Source organism: Egretta garzetta, unplaced genomic scaffold, assembly GCF_000687185.1.
Source record: "Egretta garzetta isolate BGI_Z169 unplaced genomic scaffold, ASM68718v1 scaffold352, whole genome shotgun sequence".
Taxonomy (NCBI): Eukaryota; Metazoa; Chordata; class Aves; order Pelecaniformes; family Ardeidae; genus Egretta; species Egretta garzetta.
The window spans coordinates 197,610-212,393 of NW_009258768.1; the positions used below are offsets into that span (position 1 = coordinate 197,610).

Sequence of the window (14,784 nt, forward strand, 5' to 3'; positions counted from 1 at the left end):
TCTGCCTCAGTGTTCAACAGAATCAAGAAATAACTCCAAAGAAATGGAGGGAAAAAGTTAAGCATTCATTTGCATTTATTAGACAGCTCTCTAAAACAACGTGAGTTAATTAAGCATCCCACATTCAACAGAAGAAAACTCATTGTCAAAAGACTGAGGTTTTCAAAAAGCTGGTCTGGTGCACTGCTATAGAGAGCCAGAAAATATTCAATTCATAACCAAAATCAGGGCAAGTGTGTACACAAATGCAAAAGTCAGTCAATAAAAGTCATCCATCAGAAGTAATACTGATAATAACAATTTTTTAAATGCAGGTATTTATTTGTTCATTTCTTTATTATTAGGTTAAGTAAGTTACCTTTAAATTTCTTGAACACGGTCCACTTACTAGTGCTGTAACGCCATCATCTGTTACCTAAAGAGAAAAAACCCCCACATTGTTATTAACACAATGGGTTAAAGCTAAATTCTTTCAAACACAGCTATTTGGAGGGGGTGTGGGGGGAATTACATTCATTTCTTCACTCCCTGTAGTCATTGAACACACTTGACATTACAATATTTTCTTCACAATTAAGCTTGTAGAGAAAATTATCCAAGTATGTTTTTTTCAGACTATTAAGCGCTGCTGCATTTTACTGCCATGTGATCCAGCCTGGCTTTCTACTGGGACATTTCCAACTGTGTAACTGCTATTTCTGCAGCTTCCTTATCTCATTTAACAGTGGGTACTCTGTTATGGTCAGAACATGGCACTTTTAATTTATAAGGTTTAAAGCACTTCTGCTCTACCTAGACTTATTTTTCTCCTGTTTTCAGGACTGCTGGTGATGTCCCTGAAGGAATTTTCTTGGTAATCATAGCAGTCTTATCTGCTGTCTTACTTTTTACTTATCTTGAAGCAAACCTGTTACATAAGACATAAACCCCTCAAACAAGCAGTCTTACAGCAGTTGTCATACACTTGCACTAAAAAGGTTTATCAAAGTGATTGGTTACAGACAGACAAGAAGCAATGGTTACCTACAAGACAGAGAAAGACAAAAGATGTTCCTTTCCTTAGAAAGGCAAGAAAAGCCAATTTATTAATTTGCTTCTGGGAACCAAATTCATTAAACTTCCTCCCCACTTCAAAAACTGGATTGGATATCAGATCATTCACACAGTTTTTTTTCATAGAGCTTATATTAGATGGCAGGAATAGTAGTCATCAAATACACACAGTAAGGCTCAGCCAAATCTGCCAGCTACAATCCAGAGACCACAAGCTCCATTTCTGTTTAACGATTTGGTGATTCCTGTTGCACAAATGTCTTATTTCCTTCTGGCCCTCTATTGCAAGTCACTGTACCAAACTGTAATAGAGAGGGTCAGATCGGTGCAAATGGAGAATGGACAGGAACATCCCAGCATGGAGGCACCTAAAGGCCTATAAGAATGGCAGGTATCATCGGTACCTAGCTTAGCAGGTCATCAAGATGACAGCACGTTTAGCTCCTGAAGACACACAGACAAGGAGACAAAGGGCAGTAAATCAATTAATTCTATTAACTCCCATAGGTGGGATATAATGGAGAGAGTAACGACTGCCAGTTTCTGAAGGATATTAAAATGGCACATCCAAAACCAGTGCATGGTCACCAACCTAAGAACAACCCCATTAAAGCGATGAAGATTTGACAGCCTGTGTCCTTTATCCTCCGTGGCATCAAAACAAACCTCAACCAGACTGACTGGTTGGTGCCTGAATGCTGGAGAGACCATCTGAATGCTACTGTCTTGTGAGTATATGGTTACAACAGCGTAAGAGCATTAAATCAGTTTTGTGTTAAAACAAAATCCCCTCACTTCCCTCTATGAGCTCACAGTAACCACTGCTATGCTATCATTTCCTACTCTATCAAGTAGCTATGTGCATGGTCTGTAATGCCACAGCTGCCCATCCTCTTCAAGAGATACACTCCTATATGGGGGATAAACCACCTGCAGCTAGTACAAACCACAGATACATCAGCTTCTTGGCACAGACCAGTTGTCACCAAACGCTGCGTGCATCTCTAGCAGAGGCTTACATAGCCCAGTACCGGCAGTTAACTACATTAGCAACCCAGCTCTGTTCTACGTGAAAGGTGTCTGGACAGATAAGACTGCTAATGTGCAACACTCCTGCTTTTGCCAACTCATTTTGCAGATAACTAAACTGTCCCACACCCTACATAGAAAACTGTTTCAGTTCGCACAGCCCTTTCAGGCAAGATTCTTCCCACAATTATTTGCCATACACCAAGTCAATGAATGTTAAAGAGGAAATGTACTGTTTAAGTAGTGCAGAGATTTGGACTCTTGAGCCTGTGTTTCTACCTGTGAACGCTGCTGGGATTCAGAGCACACTAGAAGTAAAGCAGTGAGTACAGGGTTTATGTATAAAACCTACCTCCTCAGAATGGTTACATAAACATACTGATAAGTAAACACAAATAGATTTCTTATGCAGTCCTGGGCCAGTGAGGCAGAGTTCTTCAGGCCAAGCTTCACTCACACTCTCTGTATGCATATAGGGGACACTGAGCTACATCTTCATAGTTCAATCCTTCCCTTGCCTCACTTGCCCCACTTCTTGCTATTTTGCACCACTTCTATAGCTTCTACTTATTGTACTTCACTTTTGCAGTCACCAGATAGCCTATTTTAAAAATGGCTACATCACCTTGAGGCAATTGGTCCCTTTGTAATCCAGCTCACATCTGCTTCCTTGTTCCTGCAAGTGAGCTGCGCCCTTCTTTGCCTGTTCATTTATGTCCAATGTTCTCACTGTTTTACACACAGCTTTGCCAGTTCTACTTGATATTTTTACTATGCATTCTGGCAATCAAACACAGAGTATGGTTATGTCACCGAAGCCGGGAAATAACCTCGTAACACCAATGCAGTGTTAAAAGGCAGGCATTCTTTATTGGCAGCGCTGGGGACACGGGGGATCGCTCCACCACAATCGTGTCCGAAATGCGCACAGAGACTGTCTTTGCAGCAAATTCTCTGTTTCACAGATTACGGTTAGGCCTTGCAATCTCTATGGGCGCGAGCCATAGGTACTTTCTCTGCTCCAACTGAAACTTATTTCATTTATATCTAGTGTACTTTCAATTCATTTTTAGTCAAATGCAATTCAGAATTCTAGTGTATTATCACATGATTACCAGAAAAAGTGTGGAAACGTTTAGTTACTCAAGAAGATCTCATCGCATTTAAAACATATACAGGGAAACTTTTTGCACAAAGGAAGAGAGGGGCAAGGGAACAAAAAAGTAATGAAATAAGTTTGAAGAAATAAAGAGTTAAATGATAATAATGAAAATTACCAGAGAAAATATTAAATTACTTTTGATGCCCTCCTTCTGGAAAAACTGAAAGAAGAAGAATAGCGTCTAAAATAAGAGCCTGCTACCCGTTTTCCAGATCTGACACATTACAAATGCTCTGCACTTGACTCACATTCAACATAATCACTCACCATCACAGTCAACTGAACACTACACTTACTGCAAAAAAAAAAAAAAAAAAAAAAAAAATCCTTTCTCTCACTTCATTATCTTATTGTAATTATGAATTATGTTACAGTATTGCTGTTGGAGCTGATTTCCCCCTTCTCATGCTAAATACTAACTGTTGTCCAATCTTCTTACCTGCCCTTTCTGACATTTTAATTGTCATTCTTTCCATGTTGACTCCATAACATAACTCTGACAAGCCATTCAGAAAGCACAGTCACTCGAACTAGAACTAGTTATGGAGTGTTTACTTCTACTAGGGTCTTATATTGTTTGACATCCTATATTATTATTACTCAAGTCAATTTGTCTTAACTGAAAGCAGACAATAATCTGTCCAATATGCTACTTTCCTTAAATTAAATATTTTGGATTATTTTATAACTTGGAAGAAAATGACTGCACTAAATGAAGATACTGAAAAAATCTCCAATATTAGATAAATTCTAATAAAATACTATCTTTGGTCCACGAATACATGCTGTAATACCAAAATGTATATTTTTCTGGTTACCAAGATGCAAAAGATATCTTTCCTTTTCCTTAAGAGGAGGAAACTGGAAGTGAACTGTGGTCCTAAATCTTGTCAAGAGTAAGTAGAGCTAAAAAGATTCCCTTTCAATTTTTATCATGACAATCTTACAAAATAAACAAACAAAAGCCAATTAGTCAATTGCCACCATAGTTACCATAGTAGATGAAAAGTCCACGCTGTGAAGAAATTTGCAGTTTCCTCCTAGGGCCTGCAGAGATGCATCCATGATGCCTGAGCAGCTGCCCAAGTTCACTATTTGTAGGAACTGGCAGTTGAGCGCAAGAGCAAGAACTCCACTGTCAGTTATATTGCAGCACCTTTTAAAAGACGCTTCACGCAAGTAAGGACAGGATAAGGCCAACGCTATTACACCTGTCAAAAAAACAGAGCAATTTAAAGAATTATTCATTTTTTAACATGACCACTATGCTGAATCCAGTGTGCTGTCCCCCGTGGCCACTGACTGTTCAACTTTCTCCTCATGCCATGCCAGCGAGACTCCGTACAAGGAAATAATTTTGTGGTTGGTTTCTTTTAATTCAAGGATGAGAAAAAGTAAATTACAATGAACGGTGCTAGAGTTGATAACAATTTCTAAATGCTGAATTCCTTTTCATACTGCAGAATACCTGAGGGATATTACGTACACGAGGTACCACCTCAGTGAGCGCATGAAAAAAAGCCAATGGCTTGAAAGCAGACTGATGATAGTTCTAGGTCCCACTGACAGTGCAGTGAGTATCAGGCAAAAAGCAAGGTAAGAGGGCATGTCTGAGGTCAATTCAAGAAATCAAAATGATAGTTCAGAAGCAGGACAGGAACCAGGTACATTATGACACAGCTCAGGCCAGGACTGAAGGTCCATGGGCAGCTAGTGTAGGTGGGCATGGCAGGCAAGACCAGTGGTGGCCATTAGAGCCCTGACAGTTAGTAACAACCAAAATATTTGCACAGAAGTGTCAGGAGGTAGTCAATGAAATAAGACTACATATGTTCAAACTACACATGAATGCAATTCATGAAAGGAATTTATTTCAAGGATGATGGAAACATGATTATTACAGAGGTACAGAAAATTACATCACTTCTGGATAGAGAGAAATTAAAAGTTGAATGTCATTAAGATATGTTACTATGCAAGAACTTCAAAGGAACATGGATAAAACAGTACTTGCTTGGGTCAGAACCACTTCGCAAAGAACGACAGAAGAGACAGTAGCGGTAGTTGAATTTGACAGAGAAGTAAGTACTACTGGATATTGTATCAAACGACACTAAATGTTCCATGTGCAACCCAGAGAGCAAATGTTTCCTAGTAATGACAGGGATGAGATATTTCTGGATGTGGTAGCCAGGAGGTTTCTTAAAAAACAAACCAAAACATACCACACCACAAAAACCCACCCAAACCAACCAAAAAATCCCCACCTGTGACTGAATTAATAAAAGGTAACACTGCTTTAAAATGGGGTGGGTTAGGGTCTTTTTTTTTCCTGTATGTAATTGAGATGAGTGATAAAGAACTGTTCCAGCTTAAATTAAAGACTTCATAACTGGTTCTCAGCTTGAAAAGGGCTCAGTTTATAAGTAGGAAAGTTAGTAAAGTTGGATGGACTAGGAACTTGTCAATAAAGAACTAGACTTCCCAGTTTTAATTGCAAAGTAATCAGGAATCTCTATCCAAATAGATGAAAAGTATACATAAAGAGCTCTAGGCTTAGCAGGTACCTTAAGAACCATACTAATAATCAGCGGACAGATGAAGGCATGGACCATCACAAACTATATCTTAGGGGTCAAGAAGTGTAACAATGAGGTGACACTGAAAATAAGTAAAATCAATTTTTAAAAGTTTAACCAATTACTTAAGTAAGAAGATAAGTGTATTGCTATGCAGCGGTAAGACAATACAAACCAAGACTGATCTAATGTATGGTACACATTAGCTCAATACTAAATTAATATTTTGCCTTAATTTTTGATAAGGATGAGTTAACAATGGAGCAAAGGAGTAACTGTAGTCAAAAGACAAAACAAAACTTGTGGGAAATAAAATTCAGCAAGCTTAATTCTTTTAAGCTCCTGATACAACTTGAAACTGGAGGTTAAATGTAACACTTGAAATCCTAAAGTCCTAAAGCAAGTCAAATCTTAAGTCAGAGAAGATGCTATAAGCTTATTTAATAATAAATACATTTAATTAAAAAAGGGAAGAAAGGAATTTAAAAATCACAAGCCTAAAACTTCAACCCCAGTGGTACTGGTAAGGCTCTGGAACAAGTTTTGAGGAAGGAATAATTAAGATGAAGTGGAAAATACAATCAAATGTAGCATAGTTTTACCAGAAATCTAGCATGATAGTAACCTGATAGCTCTTTCCCATAAGGTAATCAGTGCTCCAGGCCTATAATTTACACCGCTGAAGTGACTTTTAATTAGTATTGGTGTGGCATTGGGGATTTTTTAAAGCAATGTTTACCCTAGATATTTTTTGCAATTTACTCCAATCTAACAAGAGAAATAAAACAGAAATAAGATCCCAGTTATCTGTGCATAGATAACATACCTTCTGAAGTGATTCCCAATCTGTTTTCTTTGCAAGAATTTAAGTTGATTTTTTTCAGTTGCTTGCAGTTATAAAGCTGCAATAATGCATTATCTGAAATATCACAGTCTCGGAGGTCTAGAGACTCTACGGCGGGGTGCAATACCTGTAATGAAAACCTACCATTTCAGTCAAACTCTGCTATATCATAGAACATGCATATTTTTATCTAAAATACTTGTAATGTTAGAGATCACACAGAACTTCTAAAAAATATTCACTAGAGGACAGGGTTACCAGTCCTAGGAACTAAAAGCTCTGAACAAAATATGGTATATTTGCTGCAAAAGTTCATCTCCTACAGCACGAGCGTTCAGTTTCCATGATCACATCTAGAGTAGGAGCACATTAACACTACTATTTAAACAGTGGAAGTACTGTTTTGATGGTACAGTTGCTAATACTAGTGTTTCTGCCAGCACAGATGTTTACCAAGGATAATACCATCAAACTTACTAGCACAACTTTGATGGCAGAAATCCAAAGCATAAAAAAATACTGACTGTAATCAAAACTTAAATCCGCTGAACAGATAAAGGCAATATTTTAAAGATCTTTTGCCCCAGAGTATTTTTGTCACCTGCACACACACTTTTTCTCATAAACAAGCAATCTCATTATCATACCATGAGGAGGTACCAAATTCTCGTTAAATAGGCTCTTTCACTCCCACAAGACCACAGGCTGGAGTTCTTATGAAATCTCCCCCAAGAGGACATTTATGAAACTTAGACCCAAAACAATGGAAGGCCTCAGATTTTAGTAACAATAGCTATATATATTGCCTCTAATACAATTTTCAAGGATTCTCACTACTTTTTAATAAATACTGTTCATAGCCCCCTCTTGTGCAAGCAATCTATATCTTTCCTGAGCTGTCCTTCAGACCAATAGGCAAGTGTTAGATCAGGTTTTCACATTTACCTTATACTCCCATTTGGCTTGTCCTTCCCTTTGTTAACTCACAAGGCTAAAAGCACACAGTACATTTCCATACACAAGCAAAGACAACAGCATAGCTGATGGGCTTGTTAAAGGCCTATTTCTTCCTCAGGTTCACCATTCTAACAGGTACAATAAAGATATTACAAGGAACGTTGTTTTTCTGGTCTGCAAATAGAAAATAGGCTAAAAACCTTACTGAATCAGTCAAATAAGCTTTCTGGAAAAACCCCAAAGCTTCTAGTAGATTATAATTGCAACCTTTCTGAAAAATGAACGGCAGACCTCAGACAGCTTTGACAGCTTCTTCTCCCCAAATGCCAAAAGCCTCAAATATGTCTCTTTATGCCACAAAACCAACATATCCCACAACATAGTTGTGAGTAGTTTTCACAAGATAACATTCAGCTCTTATTTCACTCATATTTCTGAATTCATTAAAACAGCCAAACCCAGAGAGGATGTGCTTAAAGCCAAAGTGATCACCAACATTTATTCAAGATGCTTTCCTTGACTGTTGGCTTTCCTTCTCAATTCCAAACTGCCTAGGACACAACAAAAGTGAGCAAACTGCTGGTTTTGAAGCCACATGAGTAATCTTATGAGAAAAAGAATGGTTAGATGCAAGGAAGTCTAAATGAGAAGCAACAATACTATCAGAATACTGCCTATTTAAAGTAGCTAGAGTATTAAGCTTCCCTAGCCCATGATTCTTCACAAGGTCAGGTATTACTAAGAGGTTTGCTTTCTATTGTTATTCACAGAATCATATTCACTGAATGCATATACTAAAATCTAACCTATCTCAAGATAAGAGTTTTAGATAGAGTAATGACTGTTAGGATGCAAAGTACAGGAGGTTAAATATAGATTTATATACTGTGAACACATGCCGAATGGCTTCATAGATCTTTATGGTAAAAGTGAGTTGGAATAAGGAGTTTAGCATGCGCATCATGGAAGGCTGCTCCAAGAGAAAAGCAGAGTAAGGAAAAAAAAATGCAAGACAACACAAATCTGGGCAAGAACAGGTAGGTAACAGATGAAATAGAAGTTTATACATAAGTGCAGGTTAACAGAATTTCAACCGGAAGAAATTTAACTTTAAGCAAAATGCTTAAACACCACCAAAGAAAGGACATGCATAAAAGCAAATGAGATAGCATAGTCTAGAAACATCCAAGAGAACAGATCTAGCTGCAATACTGTGGAGACTATGAAAGAAAAGGGCAGTACGGAAGCAACAGCAAAGGAAAAAAATCCCTTATCCATATGGAAGACTAAATGAGACATTGCAAATGTGCCACACATAGAATACTTTGGTTATACGGAATAGGAAGAAGAGCTAAACAACATAAGCCATTTTTGCTATGCCAAGGAACAAGAATATCTGCAAGATGAAAGAACAGAAAAACTGACAAGCAAAATGGTATGGAGAAACAGTACGACTTCAAAATCCAAGAGGTGGCTAGCATTTTTTTAAAAACACAAGTGAGAGAAACCTGGACACTCTTAGCAAAGAAAGCTAGGGTATAATATGCCCAGGAAAAGTGATGACAGCTAAGAATAGAATTGCAGGAAATTGCAGGATCAGAGAAAGGAAAAACAAGTGAGAAAAAGAACCAGAACAGAGTATCCCAGTGTCAGATGGAAAACAGGCTCCAAGAGAAGGCACTGATCAACTGCTGAATGAAGACAAAGACAGATGAGATTTTACAAAGTGTCAGAGGAAAGACTGTAACTTAAACTCTCTAGTTTATTTCCAGACTAAAGACATCTTAGTATGTTTTGTGCATTTATACACACACAGTCATATGGTTTTAATTATATACATCTCTTAGGATGCTTAGAAAGGATTACTTACTGAAAAGATACCTTCAACCAAATTCTGTCTACTCAAATTTTCCAAAATAAGATAAATGAATAAGACACTGATTTTTACTCAGACTTACTTTGTATAATCAAAAAATGGTGCATGCTAAAGATAAAACTTTTTGTTCGTAAGTTTTCCATGGTATTTCTGATTCTGCCTCTAGTCTTGGCTTCATTATTCTGACCCCGAGAAACTGATACTATTTGCCTCTTACGATTTACAGGTCAAAGCAGAAATGAAAAGGGAGTCATTCATTTTCTGTTTCACCAAGGCCAACCTTTAGCTTTCCTCAATTCTCACACCTGCCTTTGAGGCTAAACAAGATAACAGTAGATAGATAACAAAACAGATGTGCCCCTGAATTTACAGCTAAAGAAAAGTCATTAACTAGTTTCATTTTGTAACGCTGACACACATCAGTGAGCAAAAGGGATGAGAGAACTTGGAACTATCAATTTCTAGCCCTAGCATCATCGTATTTCAAAGAATTAAGATTTAAATAAATTATATCGAGATCATGCACATAATGTCAATAGAACATAACAGAAACCTAACAAGTTCCTGAAACCTGTTCATTACTAAATTATTCACTAGCTTCTTGAAACATACTACATTCAGGAACAGAGACTGGTTTGCAATATAGTCTAGTTTCCCATATTGAAAAAGGATAATGTGTGCCAGCTGATTACACAGAAGTCAATTATCACTGAAGGGAGAATATTTTTAATTTACTTGTCACTGCAAACATAACCTTATTACTAGTTATACAGGACTATTAACATTATGAAGTTTAAGAAAAACACCTATAAAACCATGTACAGAGTAAGCAGACCTGAATTTATCTGTTGTCTCATGTAAACAGTTTTACTTTAGTTCATCCTTGTGTATTAACATTGACATACAGAATAATTTTGAATGGGTTCTTACCTCACTGATATTTGAATCAGTTATTTGCCCTTGCCTACTCATTAATTTAATCAGTTTATCCTTTATGTTGGGTGGCATTGACTTAATATCTGCTGCATATCTGGAAAGGTTCTTTGTCAAACACTGAAGGCATCTGAAATAAAGGAAAGTTACAGTACAGTCAAAAATAGGCATTACATATTAGAACTAGAACAATTAAGCCATAAGGAGTCATTTTCTGCATCCAGCTATGCTGCCTTCAAACCTTATCAGTTCCCGGTGTTCTATGCTACCACCAATTCAGTTGTTGCCCTTTCAGTCAATCAGCTGATCCTTCTGCACAAGTGTTCCCCAATCAACTGTAGGCAAAAACTGTACCCTCATAATGGGTGATAGGACAAGAGGAAATGGCCTCAAGTTGTGCCAGGGGAGGTTTCAATTCGACATTAGGAAAAATTTCTTCACAGAAAGGGTTGTCAAGCACTGGAATGGGCTACCCAGGGAAGTGGTCAAGTCCCCATCCCTAGGCGTATTTAGAAGACAGGTAGACGAGGTGCTTAGGGACATGGTTTAGTGGTGGGATGGCAGTGTTAGGTTAACAGTTGGACTTGATGATCTTAAAGGTCTTTTCCAACCTAAACAATTCTACAATTCTATGATCCTGAGCATACTGACCTTCAGAGCAATCACCACTCACTAATATGCTAAAAGGCAACAGCTGGTCCGTAAGGAAGGAATTGCAACTCTCTGAAGGGAGATTTTATTATAAAAAAATGAAAGTCCCTAGGTAAATGAGGAACATAAACTACAGTGAAGCTAACCAACATTCGGAGATAACTGAAAAGGTAACACTCTGTCATCTGGGAAATCCCAAGATTTTAAAAAGGATTACACCACAGCAAAACTAAAATGGATTTGAAGTGGGGGAGGAAGAGTAACTCCTCACTGTCCCCCTCTTGTTCAGAAACCTAACCTGAGTACATATAAGTAACAGAGTTCTTCGAATTGGAGGTTCCATTATCTATTGATCAGAGCTACCTCAATTAGATTCCCTAGGCCAACTTCTCTTTTTAAATCCCATGAAAAATTTTGAAAGAAGACATTACTGTCCTACAAAACATGTTGCCTTTGTAGAATCAACGTTTTTCCATTAACTCACCCTACTAGTAAACTCAGAGCATCTACTGTAATTCAGAGCAGCACAGTAGCTCTCTCCACTGTAGCTGACCTCTATACTTTATGTGATCTGGATACACACAGCAATCACTAGGATTGGTAAGTAAAGAGTATAATGCATTCACCTGGCAGCCAGATTTTGTCCCAGTCTAACTTAATGAAAGAAACCATGAATCCTGTTTTTCATGGACAAGGAAAACTGAGCAGTGCTTTATTCCTGTAATGACCTGATAAAAGACCATTCCTTCTTGCAAAACCCCTGATTGCTTTTCCCTGCTCCACATTATCAGACTTGTTATACCAGCTGCTTATAGTTCAGAGTTGCCTACAAAGTGTCAAATGGCATACTCATTTGTTCCAAATGTGTCGAGAGGTGCAGAACAGAAAATGCGTACAAACTTTAACCTCAAGCTTTATGACAGGGTTAAGGTTTTAGGACATGACAAATGTGTATATCTCCAATACATAAACCAGAAATTAGATCTTTATGACTGATTATCCTACAAATAGTCTAACTTACATCAAGGTGCAGCTTATACTAAGTTATGTCACATGAAAATAGAAGAGCAGAACAGATGTTAGAAGTGGGACATATAGAAGAAATGATCCAGAAGAACAGATGCTAAAATAGGTTTAATGGCATTTAATAAAATAGATACATCTTCCTGCATTCTTTGCATTCGGATAATTTATATTCCTAGTAAGACCATAAAAGGAAGCTCTGTTTTGAAACTGATGCTCTACTTCTGTCCTCAATTTTTGTTCATGCAGACGTACCCATCTGCAAATGTTCTGATGCCTTTGGAAGACCTTAGTTTTCCAAAACACTGACAGGTCAGGTGACACATTAGTCTGCAATAGGCTGGCCACCTGTTAATGATACCTGTTACATAGGAGCTACCTATCCGCGACGCATGGAACGATCAAATCTAAGCAATACCTACCTACATACCCTTGTGATGGCTTACATGTGCAGCACATTTCTTTATCATGTAGTGACAATCCTAATGAAAACACCTTTAAATTTGATGTTTCATTTGTGTTGCTCTAAGTCTCATTTTTGATGGCAGAAACTCTCTTGGTTCTGAGCTTATTCCTGGGCATTAACAAGTCAGCTTAAAACACCTGCCAGGGCTCTGCGAGATTTATAACAGCAGCCTCCTACAAGTATGACAGCTAAAGCTGTTATCTGCCCCGGTTGCCTTCTCCACCTCTCCAGCAAGTGTTGCTGCTGCCAGGCATCCACCCTATTTGGCAGGCCCTGCAACTCCTACACTGTCAGTTTTCAACCAGGCATAATTATGTAAACCAACTACAAATTTGGTGTACCTCAATATACTGGCCTTAAAACTGCATCAGCTAAGACTGCACGTGTAAATTGGTCATTTCTCATCTTGGGAACAGTAACTTCAGGAAACAGAAGCTAATATAAGATACAATGAGGAAAAAAAAAAAAAAGAAAAATGAATGTTTCTAAATAGTTCCAATATGATGCTCTCATGCATGTGACCTTCGGAGTGCTGATTTCTCTTTTGGGGCACGGGGCAAAGGTCAACAAGCAGCAGATACCATCAAGTAGCAGAAACACCTTAATAAATTCACTTTGTATTAGGCTTGGTGATCTTAAAAACAATGACCTTATTATGGAGTGCTGATTTCTCTTTTGGGGCATGGGGCAAAGGTCAATAAGCAGCAGATACCATCAAGTATCAGAAACACCTTAATAAATACCCTTTATATGAGGCTTGGTGATCTTAAAAACAATGACCTTATTAAAAGGACTACTCCACACACTAATAGATTTGTTTTAGTTTCTGCTGTAAGTTCTGCTAGTTAAACAATAAGCTTAAGGGTTAGCAATAAATAAGAAGCTTGAAGTACAACCTGGCATAAAAAAAAAAAAGCCATCACCCAATTGGCGTAAGACAAGAAACAATACACTAAAATCACACACATTTACTAAAAAGTTGTGTAATTAATAGTTTCAAGTATTAGTCTTACTGGTATAATAATTATATTGGTATATTAATATAGAAAATTGCTGCAGCAATACTAATAAAGAAGTGTAAAAAAAGAGTATTAACCAATCAAAAGTAGAAACTGTTTACGGTTTCAAGCACTACAGTACATGTACATTACTAGGTCTAAGATCTAAGGTTAATCATGGGAACGTAAGCATCTAGTGTACCACATATCTTTAACATCATTTTAACAGATTAATCATGCACAACAAAAAAAAGTATGGGTACTGGTTTAGCTTTGCAAAAAAAGAAAAGTTATTAGTGAGGCAGAACCCTTGTAATTAATTTCCATTAGCAGTCCAGCTGTCATTATACACCACTCTAATCAAACATAAAGTCCAAACAGAGGTTGAAAAAGCTAGTCCCCCCCACTTTTTACTCCACCTTCCTCATGCTAGCTCTGAAATTCATAGCTGCACAGTGAGCTGTTTGGCATCTCATCTGAATGAAAATCCCTGTGACAAAAACTGTGAGGTCACAGAAATAATACTGCCAAAGAGCGGCTGAGGGCAGAGGGCAGCAGCAGCCTAGCGTTAAGCCAAATTAGATGTAGCATATAGCCACAACTCTGGAGTCCCTATGGACAACTTTTTTGCAACGGAACCTTGTCTGGCACTGGAATGCCACCAAATCACAGTAACTTGAACTCATACCGATTAAAAACTCTAGAGAAGTCAAAATATTAAGGCTCTATAATCTGAAGTGTAGCACAGATTTAAGCAAGAAAAGCAGCAAGATTTCCAGCGTGGAAGTACATAAAAACACCTTCTACAGTTAGCAGTGTGTAATAAGGGCACCTGTAGCAGGTCACTTCAGAAGACACCATAACAAGGAGATGGCAATTTCAAGCAGAATCTGGGCAGAGATTAACCACAGCCCTTGGTTGCAGAGGCCCATATGTTAGCATGAGTGACCATTACATGGCCTGAGTGCACACCCTGATCACCTTTAACTCCTTCCTCTGGAGATGCGCAAGACTGAAATGTTTTCAGAGTACCTCGGTGACTGATGGATGAACTTGGCTGACTGATCGTAACAGAGAAGCCTGTACGTAGCTGTGACTCAGCATGTGTACAAGTAGATTACGCTATCCACGTTATTTGCCTTGAGCTTAAACAGCATATCTACATGTACCATTCTTTTACTTAACTGCAGAAATGAAGAATGGTTGCTTACTT

The 14,784-nt window shown here is 38.0% G+C and overlaps 1 protein-coding gene across 4 annotated transcripts in view; it reads right to left on the reverse strand.

Annotated features, from left to right (window-relative positions):
- AMN1 (antagonist of mitotic exit network 1 homolog) overlaps positions 1-14,447 on the reverse strand; it is a 22,341-nt gene extending 7,894 nt beyond the window's left edge. For all 4 annotated transcript variants that reach the window (XR_004841274.1, XR_004841273.1, XM_035889054.1 and 1 more), the window contains exons 1-5: positions 14,404-14,447; positions 10,431-10,563; positions 6,650-6,794; positions 4,238-4,455; positions 359-415 (exon numbers count right to left, since the gene is read on the reverse strand). Coding sequence is in view for 2 of the 4 variants with exons in the window: in XM_035889054.1 (XP_035744947.1) it covers positions 359-415; positions 4,238-4,455; positions 6,650-6,794; positions 10,431-10,563; positions 14,404-14,432 (582 nt within the window). In the remaining 2 variants the exon portion in view is untranslated. The remainder of the gene's footprint in view (positions 1-358; positions 416-4,237; positions 4,456-6,649; positions 6,795-10,430; positions 10,564-14,403) is intronic.
- Positions 14,448-14,784: the final 337 nt, after the last annotated feature.